At 38.2% G+C, this 14,627-nt stretch overlaps 1 protein-coding gene across 2 annotated transcripts in view; it reads right to left on the bottom strand.

The window, feature by feature from the left end:
- The window catches only part of mcph1 (microcephalin 1), a 35,973-nt gene that overhangs the window by 21,168 nt on the left and 178 nt on the right, over nt 1–14,627 (bottom strand). For both annotated transcript variants that reach the window (XM_037782300.1, XM_037782299.1), the window contains exons 2-13: nt 12,651–12,705; nt 12,471–12,562; nt 12,240–12,358; nt 12,009–12,093; nt 11,047–11,158; nt 10,826–10,957; nt 10,666–10,746; nt 8,843–9,979; nt 7,647–7,765; nt 3,366–3,403; nt 3,043–3,205; nt 2,864–2,941 (exon numbers count right to left, since the gene is read on the bottom strand). In XM_037782300.1, coding sequence (XP_037638228.1) covers nt 2,864–2,941; nt 3,043–3,205; nt 3,366–3,403; nt 7,647–7,765; nt 8,843–9,979; nt 10,666–10,746; nt 10,826–10,957; nt 11,047–11,158; nt 12,009–12,093; nt 12,240–12,358; nt 12,471–12,562; nt 12,651–12,684 — 2,190 coding nt within the window. In that variant the 5' untranslated portion in view covers nt 12,685–12,705. The remainder of the gene's footprint in view (nt 1–2,863; nt 2,942–3,042; nt 3,206–3,365; nt 3,404–7,646; nt 7,766–8,842; nt 9,980–10,665; nt 10,747–10,825; nt 10,958–11,046; nt 11,159–12,008; nt 12,094–12,239; nt 12,359–12,470; nt 12,563–12,650; nt 12,706–14,627) is intronic.

The following is a 14,627-nucleotide window of genomic DNA, read 5'->3' as shown; positions in this document are numbered from 1 at the left end:
CTTTGACATTTACATTCCAGTCCTGAAAGTCTGTTTTTGTTTTGGCCGGTGTGATCCCATCCACTGCCCATTTCAACACCTCGTTGACACATATGAAACAAATTGGCACGCGAACACAGCCTTCTGCAGCTATGGAAGCAAGCAATCAAACTGGACCAACAGAGATAACGTTAACGTTAGATTCTACTGACCTGAGAGGCTAACATATGTCTAGAAGGTAACCCTCAAATTGCGAAAAACGTGCGCTAACTGCCATCAGTCACACCGGAGGAGCGGACAGGCCACGGCTCCAATGTTTTGAATTTGGACTACAGTACCCATTTTAAAACCCAAGCTGTCAGTCCTACATATTGGTCCTTTAAGGTGACTAATCAGTTTAACTACTCATTCAGATTTAATCCCCAAATCTTCAGAAGAGCGATATGGGCATAGCTAATAGTGGGCAACATGGAAAGAATCATTTATAAGTTTATGTAATTTTAATGTGAGATATTGATATATGTTGTGACAGTCAATTTGGGCTTGTTTAAGAATAAAATAGCCACATGGGAATGTATTGTTTTTTGGCAAATTCAACAAATTAAGTACCTGACAAATCAAGGAACATTACTTCATCAGATTAATATAAAGATCAGTCCAATATAGCCATAAAGGAGTCCTGAACATTGATTTGTAACATTTCCCGTAATGGTCTAATGCAAGGGTATAAAGGCGTAGTTACAGTAGAACCATCATGGTCACAAAAGTTAATATGGCAAGACTGCTTCACACATTAGCCTCATGTGACAAGTCAGTCTTTTAATCTTACTGCCAATTCACTGAGGTCATGCATCATTATTTGAATTGAGGTATATCATTTTATTACATTTATTTATCCACGATAGTCTCATTGAGATGTGAATACAATTTCACTGTGAAAACTGTCTGTTTAGACAGTAGTTTCTATTACTGATAAAACTGAAGGCAACATCGCGCTCCACAGGGCACAGGAACTGGATAAAAGAGGCAAGCATGTGTTTTGCCAAACGCTGGATGCGTCCGTAAGTGTAACGGAATGACAAACGGCCATGGGGACTTAAAAAATATTTTGTCTGTCGCAACAAAAGCCATCATGCAATTTCAAGAGGAAATGTGTTGACATTTGTCTGCATCAAGACCCCACGTCTTCCCTCGCAGTGGCAGGGGCGGACAGTGATTCATGAATGACGAGTTCAGGAAGAGGCAACATTCACAGTTCACACAGGATGCTTCAGGAAAAACAAGCCAACTGAAAATGGATGACTGGCAATAAAAATTAGCAGGTTTCCGTCCAACTTCCTTGGCTTTGGTTTTACGAGCCTTTATTAGTTTTGAGTGTCAAAAAGGGGCGTTGCGAAGATGATTTATATTGTATATAGAAAATGATTTATATAGAGGAAAATAATTATAAAATTGAAAAAATAAAACATGAATGTAGCATTTCTGTTAAAGTATATTTGTGCAGCTCTAATGAAAGCTTTTACTAAATAGCCGGATCACATTATTAAAATGAATATATTCAGTATATTCAGTACATATACAGTATATAGGCAAAGGCATAAACTACCTTACTTACTATCTGTTAATTTAATGTTGCTCAATATTAACGAGTATTGAAATATAGGGCCATTAAAATAACAATAAAAAATATCTGATTGTTTGCACAAATGGGAAACATAATGAAGTTTACAGTGACATTTAAAGCTTTGTTTATATTCGCGTGAGGCACCGTGGCGCGGGTCGCGATTTACGAGCATGCACGAAATCATTTAAGCTCAACACATTGTTCTTTGCAATTTTCGCCAAAACGCCAGAGTGCATACAAACAAATTATTCTGTGAAGAAGCAAGAAGTGAACACTCATGAACATACTTTAACACCTTTCTACAATCCCTGTAAGGAAAAGCGTCAAGTATTAAATGTGTTATAATGATATGAAGGTTGAAAGGTTTAACATCCTGTAAAATAGAGATCTCCTGCTTTTAAAGCATTTAAAAAAATAATTGTCCGTCTTTCGAATTCATTATTTTACTTCTTAATTTAAGTTAGTTGCTTTTATCTTACTATGGTAATCATGTCTGAAAAGCTCCTGCTGGCAAGGCTGTGGAGAGGTAGGAACACTTATGTACCTGTTGTGGCATTGCCCACCAGTGTGGAGCTTTTGGAGTAGGGTCATTTCTTTTTTTTTTTTTGGGGTGATTTTTAAGCATTTGCTGATAGGACAGTGGATAGAGTGTTGGAAAGGGGGAGAGAGAGAAATGACATGCAGAAAGGACCACAGGCCGGATTCGAACCCGGGTCCACCGCTGCTAGGACTGAGCCTTGGCAATACATGGGCGCTCGCTCTACCGACTGAGCTAACCAGCCGCCCGAGTAGGGTCATTTTAAGATTATCTTCTATTCTGGATGTGAAAATACCCCAATGTCTTTTAGTCTGCCTCCTTGGCACAAGGGTAGAAAATTTAAAGTCAAAGCTCACGCACCGCATCATAGCATTGGCTTTTTTGTCAGTTAAATTATTATTATGATGAATTGGAAAATTCTCATCTGTTGTGTCCTGTTTGATTTTGTATTGTACATGGTGTTGTACACTATTGTTTATGCTTTAGCGTTGTCTAACAGTACGTATATGTAGTGTGTCAGCATTTTGTCCCTTGAAAAATAATTCAGAGGTGCAGGACTAAGCACTTTTACAATTTGCGGAGCCTTCACGCTTTATGCACAATGCGTGATTGCGCACCCTCACGCCAGGAACACTACAGCGAGCTTAAACCCCGCTTAATGCTGGTAGTGCTTGTGTGGTGAACACTTTTATTATTCCTACTAGACTAGTGTTGGTACTCACCTGTGCTGCACGAAATTGGTCTGAAAGTTCATATGGTTCCTCTGGAATCCACTGCCTTTGCTCCAAACACCACAGGATCTACTCAGGAAAAACAAAAATACAAGATAGTTCAACACTTCATCATCATTTTAAATAATATCATGTAATGGCTTTGTTCGGAACATATATGAACTACATACCCATTCAAAAGATAGGATCCAGCAGCCACGAGCTATGCCCAACAGAATATTGAGAGTCCGCCGGTGACTCCCAGACACTACGTGAGTTGTGCTCTCACAAACCCGGTCAACGATTGAAAAACCACCCAGTGTCGTCACCACCTGAACCAATGTGTGCTGCTTCCTACAAAAGGTGAGTAGAGTTGAAAGCATCAAACACAAATGATTATGAGAGACATATTTTTTACCACTTTACCGCTTTCCCACTAGTGCATTAAAAGTGTTGTGAGCAATCTGTAGCTGGTGACATTTATCTTAAGACAGTTTTACATGTTAGTACTTACTCAGTGGGCAAGCTCGTCATGACCAACGTTCTCATAGCCTGAAACAATGATGAATACACAAAATATATGACAGGGATAAAACATTTTCTTAACCAATTTTTTCTTTACTTAAAGGTCCAGTGTGTAGGATCTGGTGGTATCTAGCGGTGAGGTTGCAGATTGCAACTTCCAACTGAAGCTTCTCCCGTGTGCCAAGTATGTTGGAGATCTACAGTGGCTGACGTGAAAACGTGAATGGCTCTAGAGCCAGTTGTTGTAAGAGTAGCGTAGGTTATTTGGAGCAGAGCCAGTGCGTAGCGTGTGTGTGTGTACAAGGGAAGTGAGTGGTGAAGCAAGAGCGAGAGAGCGGCGGCGATGGTAGTGAGTAACATTATCGACTCCTGCCCAAAACAAGGTGGGCTACTGTAGAAACATGGCAGTGCAACATAGCGGCCTCCCTGAAGACCACCCGCTCCCTATGTAGATATAAACATCTCCTTCTAAGCTGACGAAAACACGATTATTTTCAGGTGATTATACACTAATGAAAACATACTTTGCATTTCTGCCAATAGATCCCCCTAAATGTTAGACACTGTTGCTTTAAATGGTCATGGAGACTTGTATAAACTAATACTGTGTACACTTTGTGTAATAGTAATTACACAAAGTGTAGAAGTGAAATCAAATCAAACAATTATACAATTTGTTCTTGATGATAAATTAGTGAAGGTCTGTGTTCAATGCTTTCACACCTATTTTACTTTTGGGAAGTAGTTCTCATAGTGCATTCAAGGACACATTGTATTGTGTCACAATATCCACATATTTGGCACACAATTAAATATAAGTGGAGCAGCTACAGAGCACAGATTTGGCTTGATTTGTTTCTTGGCGTATGTTTGTAAGAGCAAAAGTAACAGAAAATAGGAGAGAAATCTGTGTCTCTATATAGAACAAACCAACACTATAATGTAGCCAATAATGCAGTATATATATATAAATAAAAAATGTCTCAAAAGACACTGGGAAATATAATGCATTTATGTTTCTTTTTTGGTGTAAGTACTGTGAGCTGATACAGCCCTGAACAGGTAAAATGATCATTATTTAACAGCCAGACAGGCCGTGCACTTTCAATAACCCTGCCGGATATATAGCTGCGTAGAGACCGAAGAGGAAATCAAACACCAAGGCCATGAGTGGAGAAAAACATACTCAGAGCCACTGAAGCGGAACTGTAAATTTGTAACCTGACGACTGCGCTCCATCCAGCCTCGTACTTTGGCCCCATTGCAGCGAGCTATCATCGACACAAACACCTGAGCAGCAGTTACAAACAGGACCACCGGGCCCTTTCCTGTCACTCTCTGATATCTGGTCCCCCAGCTGGAAGTCAGGGGTTAAGGCCTGCTGCACACAGTGGTGCCAAAACGGTGCGACGGTCCCTCCCACACCGGTCACACATCACATTATCCCCGATAAGCAAGTTGTGAAGTCATTGCGTTGGTAACCATTACCCCATGACTGCTACTCCTCAGACAGAAGTTTTCTTCAAGTGAAAATGTTTTGATTCAACTTTGTTAAAGATCTCTTCTAAACACTTCAGCACTTCCAAAAGGTGGTGAGAAAACTCGTTTTGAGGTCTTTCAAAGTCAGTCAAACAACTCAAAACATGGGCAGCTATTCTAAAGGTCTTTGGCTTATCTTATGCAGTGGACATGTTCTGGCAGCAGCACAATAAAACAGGCACTGACGAATGAGTTGCACATAATGAGCCTCTGACAAAGAGCTGGTGTGAACTGCAGCACGGCCTCTGAGCATAAGCTCTCCCAGCACAAATGAAGGAAATTCTTCACTGTATGAGTGGGCCTCCTTGATGGCTGCTACTCGGCGCAAAATGAAAACCAGGCTATTCAGAAAATCAAAGAGAGATGAGGTCTCTGCAAAGACCGAGGTCAACTGAAGCTGTGAGAGCCAATTACAAATAGCAGATAACCACTTGTCACAACTGAAGAGCACTGAACGTAAACATTGACTGAATACCATGGGCACATACAGTAGCTCATATCAGTTAACATGTTTTGTGAACACACTCAAAGCCACTTCTTCTGGCTCTCGGCTATTATTGAAATAATCTTACACTTGAAAGGATTTATAAAAAAAACACTTTGAGTTTACCTTCAAACCAAAGTTCATCAGAAGTTTAGGGACTCCAATAGTTTGCTTAAGTTGATACATTTATAGAAATCATAATGAGGGTGAGAGAATTAATCAGTGCCGGCTTAAGGTATAGGCCATATAGGTGGTCGCCTAGGGCGCCACCTACTGCTGGTCGCCCTCAAAAAATTTAAAAAAATGCGGGTGGGCGCCTTTCCTCATTTTCTGCATTGAGGTAACAAAAGAGCAAATAAATAAATACAGAAGGAAATACACTTTTACACCTGCACCTCTCTTTCTCACACTTTTTCATCTGCCCGTTTGCACGTATTTGTTAATAAAAGTGTAATTTGTAGTGAAACTGACTAAACACTTTTAAGCCAACAATATCAGGGACCAATTGTTTATTTATATAAAAATAAAATACAGTTATTTATGAATTTCCCTAGGGCACCAAAAGGGCTAGAGCCGGCCCTGGGATTAACAGTAGAGAGTAGGGGTGTAAAGCACAAGTTTCATCTTGATACAATATTATATTCACTCTTTGGATAACAATATGATATTATATTGATTCTTTGGATAACAGTACGATATTTGCTGATATCACAAAGTCAACAATTTCGTATAGATTCAATTCAGGAGCCTGTGATCGATATGAGACGATGCCATATGCCTATTTAACACAATCAGTTACATTTATATAGAGCTGCAACTAATGATTATTTTCATTATCAATTAATCTGTCAATTATTTTCTTGATTAATCGATTAGTTGTTTGGTTTTGAAATGTCAGAAAATGGTGAAAAATGTTTATCAGGGTTCCCCAAAGCCCACAATGACGTCCTCAAATGTCTTGCTTTGTCCACAACTCAAAGATATTCAGTTTACTGTCACAGAGGAGTAAAGAAACCAGAAGATATTCACATTTAAGAAGCTGGAATCAGAGAAGTTTGACTTTTTTTCTTAAATAATTACTCAAACTGATTAATCGATTATCAAAAAAGTTGGCGATTAATTTAATAATTGACAACTAATCGTTTAATTGTTGCAGCTCTACATTTATATAAACTCACAAAAAGCAAACTAAAATATGAGTTGACAATTTCATTACTAGGCTCTGTAGGAAGGAGGGGTGCTTGGATGGAAATGGTGACACAGATGTGCTATGGAAATTTCAAAATAAAAGTGTCTCTGAAAGATGCTAAAAACGAACAAAATGAGCCTAAATTATTCTGTTAATATTTGAAATAATTACATGTAATCTGATGATATTTTGAGTTTTTCAAAGTTACTTTTTTTTTTGTCTAACAGTCTCAACGGCAAAAGTACGTTTGCTCTGTATTCACCCAAAGTCAAACAAATTCATCATTGCTTTCCATCTGCACATACAAAGATTGGTGAGCCATGCAGGTGTGACCTCCAAGATCTTGATGAATGTGTTTATCAATACTGCCTCACATTTAAACATTAATCTACTACCAACATCTTTACAGAACTAAGAGAACAACTACAACCACCTCTGTAATCAGGCTACAATAAAGTCAACCCATAACAGATCCCTGGGGGAAGATGACGTCATGTTTGGCTTTTTTCAGCGACAGCTTGTTGAGGTTACCAGCGTAACGAAAACAGAGCCCAGGTGCATTTCACAGGCAAGGAAGTTGTACGCTACCATCACAGAGGCAAAACACAGGAAACCCTCAGGACCAGACAGAACCTCTTGACTAGATGCGTCAAACGCCTGCAACTATGGAAGTGTGTGACCTTATGGAGGAAACACTCAAAAAGGAATGATACACACACACACTACTGATGTTTCGTTTACTTCCTCAACTTCCGATATTACAGAAAACCATGAATGTCAGCAATTGTGTCATATTCTGCAGCTGCAATATTTGGATGATAAATAAAGGACAAACTCAAGTAAATAAAGAGTGTGAAGAACAGAGAGAAAATGCATCAAAGTCAACTGCAATTTAGCTGGTACCAAAGCACAACGGTGGACAGAGGAAGTATATAAATTAGCAAATGGGAGAATGTCATTTTTAGTTTTTAGGAAAACTTAAAAAAAAAAAAAAGTCTTCAAATTTCAATCTTCACAATTTACACTCAATATTAAAAACAATCAAGGCGTCTTCTTACCTTTGTTTTGTTAACCGTGTTCTGAAGACTCAAGCTGGCTTGCTTATTGTGATTTTCTTCTTCGTCTTCAGAGGGGATCTCTGTTAAACCAGCTGCAACTGTACGTGCATTTCCTCTACCTACAGTTGAAAACAAGACAAACAATTGAAAACAGTGTGGGGGGATGTCACTCAAGCTATCATACAGCGGGCAATGTTTTTATAGCGTGTGTGTGTGTGAATTCATGCGAGTGCATCTCTTATCTCTCCATTTACACCGGGGTGAAAACAGTCCCATTAAATTGTAAATTGCAACATTTTTAATTGGATTACTACAACCTCACTACTACCAGATAAGTAACTGTTCAAATTATAAATCAAATACACTCAAATCAATCATTATTTTAAAGAATAAAGATGTAGACTCAAATATTCACGTGTCATATATTGTTCAAGATAAACACATTTTCAATAAATGTTATGTCCTTTGCTCAATTAGACAGGTTGTTTAATACACAATATAACATTAAATCTAAGTTATTCATGTTTTCTGATACTATAAGCTTATTTTACATCAGTCATATTTTTAAAAAGAAGTCTTAAATTTCAATTATGATCCGTTGAGAAACATAGTCAGTGCTTATTTTCCATCTCTAACTGTCCAGTTCAAAGCTACTTCTGTTCAGGATGTTGGGGGACTCAGGCCTCAGCATACTTTGGGTGAGATGTGAGGTACACACCCTGGACAGCTCGTCAGTCTATCACATACTGACAAACAAATGCACATCTTGTATGTCTTCTGATTTTTCGGGAAAACACAGAGACATAGGAGAAACTCAAACTCTTTCTTACATCAAATTTGTGATCTAAATTACAAATTCAGTCTTCAAAAGACAAACAAACACAGAATATTGTGAGAATATTCATATGAAAAGGCCTCATTTATTTACATTGAAGTTATTTCTTTATTCTTCTCTTGAAAATGGGACATAAATAAACATTCACCTAGCTGGATTGAATCAGTATTCCTTGAAAGAATAATTATGTTGCAAACCTTTTGAAACCACATGCATGACCCAGGGATTACAGACAATTTTAACCTCCACTATTGTGAAAGGTCAAACACCATTGGTAACATTTTATTTTGTTCAGTTCATAATGATGAAGATAATAGAGGAAATGTGTTATTAATATACACTCTCTAGCCTTACTACTCACTTTCCAAGGTATGAGAAACATTGACAGAGTTTTGCTGCAGCTCCGATATTGTGTTAGCCTCTGTTGACATTGTTGGTTGTACTGATGTAGATGCTCTTCTCTGTCTCACTGCCTCACTTGTAGTTGAGCTGGTGCTTGTAAATGGCAACGTGCTTTGTCTTCGCCTTTTTACCGCGAGTGTTACATCGGCACTTGGACTCTCCAATGCAGGCAGAGATTCTTTAACATCCTGTTGTGGATGACTTTGAGGCTCATTGCTTGCATCAGACTGCTGATTTTTTTCCAGTATCTTCTTCTTTTTACTGTTAGTTTCAGATCCAATGCTTTCACTTCTTCTTAGTTTTCTCTTCTTCGGGACAGAGTCCAACACAAAAGGAATCTGAATGTCTCTCTCAAAAGGTAGATTAGGCAAAGGAGGTCTTTTTGATCTAGGGAGGTGGTTAGCTGGGGAGAAATAGTCCTCAAACACATTATCGTCTCCATCAGTGGAACATGAGGCAACATTTTTAGGGTCTCTGGATACAGTGAGAGATTGTACCGAGCTAGAACGTGACGGTCTGGCTCGTTTGGGTATTTTCTGTAATGATTTAACAGTTTTTTTTGTCAGTTCAACTGCAGCGTCACCTAATTTGGCTGGTGACGAGAGGCAGCTAGAAGAGTTCGCAGCGTCAGAACAAAAATGGGTCTTAGTCTCTGAAAAGGATTTAGCTGCTTTAATTTTTCCCTTTCCCTTTTCAGTTTTGTTAGGTGATGGACTTGATGATTTTATCTGTGAACGCCTTCTTTCTTTATGAAAGTCCTTGCCCTTATCAGATCTCCTATCCTCGCAGAGACTTTCTGATAAACCTACGGATTTGTGTTTCTCTGCCTTTTTTTTTCTGACTGAGGTCTTTCTTGACTTCTTTTGTCCAGTCCCTTCTTCTTCGTCCTTGAAGTCAAGACATTTCACAAGACTCGCAGGACTTGAAATACATTTTGGCACATCGTGGCAGAGTGAGAGCCGTGGCCTTTTGGAATCTTTCCTGTGGCGTTGTTCGTCATGGTCAGTGACATCAATATGTGTTCTCCCTTCTTCCTTGTCAGGTGAGTAAGCAGGTTCGGCGACAGAAACACTGGAATCATCATCCGACTGGTCATCTATATATATAAAGAAAGAAAATTAATAATTAAGGGGTTTTGCGCATCGTTTAGCCACTTTCTGTTCATTGTTTTTGTTTGCCAGTGTGTTTAGCTGGATTTGTAACGGCTCTCAATGGCCCTCACTATATAAAACCACAAGCAGCTACCTCCACTTCACATTGTTCTTCATTTCACAAATGCAGAAACCTGAAGTTAACAAGAGGCTGGTGAGGAACTGCTCTCATAGCAAGTTAAAGAGGCCACGCGCAGAAACCCTTTGGCGCCGCTACTCTATGTTTCAAAGTGTTTTTATTGTAATTTTACCGTTTTCAAACATTCACCTCATTATTTCACGAGCTTGAGCAAAAACAAATACGTAGGAGGATGATGTACACCACAAGAGCAGAGATACGACTTCAAGAAGCACTTGCCAAGGTACAAGTGCTATCTTGGATTTCAACACGTGGCTTCATTTTGTTGCAGCTACTGGAAACATGTTTGTAATGCATATTCAAAAATATGTAGCCACTTTGAAAACAAACTAGACATCTTTATATCATATTAACTATTGCAATACAAATCAAATATGGTATCAGGAAGTCCCCAGCATTCCCCTCCCTATATTTAGAAACTGATCTTGGGGGTAAGGAAAGACAAAAACCACAATACTATTTTCCTGAACAGTAACACCAAAATGTTCTTACACATTAGTTTGAAGACGCTTGGTGTGCTCCCAAGAGAAGGCTTCAGGCCAGTGGGTGAGCAGGATTCAACCATTTGTGAAGCTGAAAGACAGTGACATATATGTGAATTTCTGGTGTTTTGACCTTGTCAGTACATCAGCCTGTACACTGCCGCGCATACCTGTGGGTGAGAGGTTTTCCCGTTTCTCTTTCATGTCTTTCAAACGTTGTGCCATATAAGCGGATCTTTTCAAAGCAGGGCTGTAGACTATTCCATTCTCCTCATCAATAATGATGGGCGACACATCCGTAACTGTGGGTAAAAACAAATCAATGGATGTAGTCGTTTTTCCATTTAACAATTGTTTTTGAAAAGTTTCTAAAAATGTAATAATCTCTTACCGAGAGGTTGTTTTGGAGCGAGGTCTTTCATCATCTTGTCTAATTTTTTCCTCATGCGTCTGTCGTTTTCAGGTGTCCTCTCTGGAGAATCTTTTGGCTGCATGCAACGATGCTACGTGAATCAAACACAAAAACACGTTTTGAATAGGAAGTAAATAAATGCACGTTTGTATACTTTTAAGGTCATTTCACTTATACTTGTTTTTGAAACTGTTCACATTCATTTATATATTTATTACTTCTCATTACACACATACATTTTCTACATCCCTGTTTACATTAGTTTATTAATTTTGCAATTACTGTCAACCACAAATACTCATTTTATTTTATATTTTAAATGTTATATTGTATTCCTACATTTTAACTTCTGCATTATTTTTTATGTCTTAGATTTTCATTTTTACTTGTGTGTTTTTCCTTTTCATACAAACATTAAATGAGCATTGTTGGAGAGAGCCTGAGATCTAAGATTTTCGTTGCCAACGACTGCTTCTCTGTCATTGTTGTGCATATGACAATAAAGAACTTGAAACTTGAAGATCAAAATCACTTAAATTCGCAGCTATGAAATATCACAAATTTTAGGATTTATTTTTAGAGGCTCGCGAGGTGATTAGTTGAGAGGAGCAAAATAATAATAAAATAATAGCTTACATTCACAAGCTGTTTGTCTACATACATACTTGTCCCAGTAAATTCAATTTGATAGATAATTTATCAATAAAACACTAACTTCCTTTAGTGCAAAATATCAAGGAAAGTGAGACTACATTTTGCACAGTGTGACAGTGAAGTGTAAAAAGAGGTGGAATAGAATAAAAACACTGAAGAAAAGACCTCAGTGACCCAAAATCAGCACAAAGTATGGCTTGACAAACAGTGGTCCAACATTGATTTACAATGACGGCTTAAACTGTGACACCAACATAAACATCCCATATAAATCTGACTCTACTCACTCTCTTGTTCTTCAACACAGGATTGCTGTCATCATTAAAGGCTGGAAACAACTCCTCATCCACACGCACACCATCATCGTGACATCTGGAGTCATTTCACCAAAAATAAGCCACATTAAGATTCAAGTAATGACTGACAATAGCATCTTGTAACAACTTGTGACAATACAATAAAAAATATCATAGAATTGTTGAAGTTAAAAAGTATACAACTCTCAGTGTTATTCTTACCTGCCTACCCAGAGAACAGAGACAAGCCTTACATCCCTTTTCTTGGCTTTCCTCCATGTAGCTGGGTGACCGTTGTTGAAGACTACATGTGTGACTTGTTTATTGAATGCTTTTGATACCTGTAAAAGAAAGGGCATTTAGGTTTTGCAAAGTATACATATTTAATGTCTGTAAATACAGTCAAAGGTGTACAATATAGTGCTAATGTGTCTATGTGCCCTGGGGTCTCACCTGAGCTCCCATTTCCAGCAGCTGCTGAACGAATGGTTTAGAATAGTTTGCTGTTTTGTCTGATGACCACACATCAACATAGGCAACGACATCTGCAGACACATTGAACATACATTTACACCATAAGCCATAATGTTCAGCTTAGATTAACTGCAGTGAAACTAAGATGATGTACAATACCTTTAAGAACTGAGCAGTTGTTGCTTGTGGTCATTACTGGTCTCTTTAGCTTCACCTAAACAAAATCAATAAAGACGTTTTTTGAGTTGGAAGATCAGCTTTCACAATGAAGCACAGGGATTTTACTCGCTGTGACCCCCCTGGTCCATAGTGCTGATTAAACCAATCAGGGCAACAATGCAAAAAAAACTGACAGTCAATTAATACCAAGATCAGGGCTGCAACTCAGGATTATTTTCACTTTCATTATATATTTAATCAACTGAATAATTAATCCTACAAGTGTAAAAAGTAATGACAATACCCAAAAGTTACCACAGCCAAAAATGACACTCTTGACATTGTCTGACCATCAGGCAAAAATAGTAATATTTTTCTAAGGTTATCATATCGTGACATTTGTGAAACTGTATTTTTTGCCTCAGAAGGGTGAATATACTTTATGTCAATGTACCAATCACTTATTGACTAATCATATAAAACCAATGAAGACACAAGTTTCTGATTTAAAGCTGTGCTGCCACATCAACATGTAATGCCACAGCACTGGAAATTGGCAGTCTAGTCTTTAGTACTAGTCTAGTCTCAACTTGTACTGGTCTAGTCTAGACTTGTACTAGTCTAGTCTCTACTTGTACTAGTCTAGTCTCTACTTGTACTAGTCTAGTCTCTACTTGTACTAGTCTAGTCTTTACTTATACTAGTCTAGTCTCTACTTGTACTAGTCTAGTCTTTACTTGTACTAGTCTAGTCTCTACTTGTACTAGTCTAGTCTTTACTTATACTAGTCTAGTCTCTACTTGTACTAGTCTAGTCTCTACTTGTACTAGTCTAGTCTCTACTTGTACTAGTCTAGTCTTTACTTATACTAGTCTAGTCTCTACTTGTACTAGTCTAGTCTTTACTTGTACTAGTCTAGTCTCTACTTGTACTAGTCTTTAGTCTCTACTTGAACTAGTTTAGTCTCTACTTGTAGTAGTCTAGTACACTAGTATAGTCTCTTCTTGTACTAGTCTAGTACACTAGTATAGTCTCTACTTGTACTAGTCTAGTCTCTACTTGTACTAGTCTAGTCTCTACTTGTACTAGTCTAGTCTCTACTTGTACTAGTCTAGTCACTACTTGTACTAGTCTAGTACTAGTCTAGTCTAGTCACTAGTCTAGTCTCTACTTGTACTAGTCTAGTCTCTACTTGTACTAGTCTAGTACTAGTCTAGTCTCTACTTGTACTAGTCTAGTCTCTACTTGTACTAGTCTAGTCTCTACTTGTACTAGTCTAGTACTAGTCTAGTCTCTACTTGTACTAGTCTAGTCTCTACTTGTACTAGTCTAGTACTAGTCTAGTCTCTACTTGTACTAGTCTAGTCTCTACTTGTACTAGTCTAGTCTCTACTTGTACTAGTCTAGTCTCTACTTGTACTAGTCTAGTACTAGTCTAGTCTCTACTTGTACTAGTCTAGTCTCTACTTGTACTAGTCTAGTACTAGTCTAGTCTCTACTTGTACTAGTCTAGTCACTAGTCTTGTCTCTACTTGTACTAGTCTAGTACACTAGTCTAGTCTGTACTTGTACTAGTCTAGTCTCTACTTGTACTAGTCTAATCTCTAGGGGGTCCATACGACATGTGTCTACCGAGCTGACCTCTAGCTACCTGCATTATTAAATCACATTACCTCTGTATTGTGGTCCATTGTAGATCCAATCACTTAGTGTTAACATTTGCTAACTAAACAACCTAATGATAGCCAGCTAACTTAACGTTATCTACTATATATGTATGTATATAGCTATATGACGTCAACGCTACATGTTTGAACACTAACAGATGTCTAACTCTATTGCCATGGTAACAAGGCTAACTAACGTTCTGTTGCTAACCTAGAGAACTAACTACCTTAGTAACGCATTCTCAGCATTTACTCAGGCGTGGCTAACTCGAGTTAACACTTCCGTAATATGCTGACACACGTATTACAC

This window comes from Sebastes umbrosus, chromosome 10, assembly GCF_015220745.1.
Source record: "Sebastes umbrosus isolate fSebUmb1 chromosome 10, fSebUmb1.pri, whole genome shotgun sequence".
NCBI classification, from domain to species: Eukaryota; Metazoa; Chordata; class Actinopteri; order Perciformes; family Sebastidae; genus Sebastes; species Sebastes umbrosus.
This window is presented reverse-complemented; position numbering and strand designations above follow the sequence as displayed.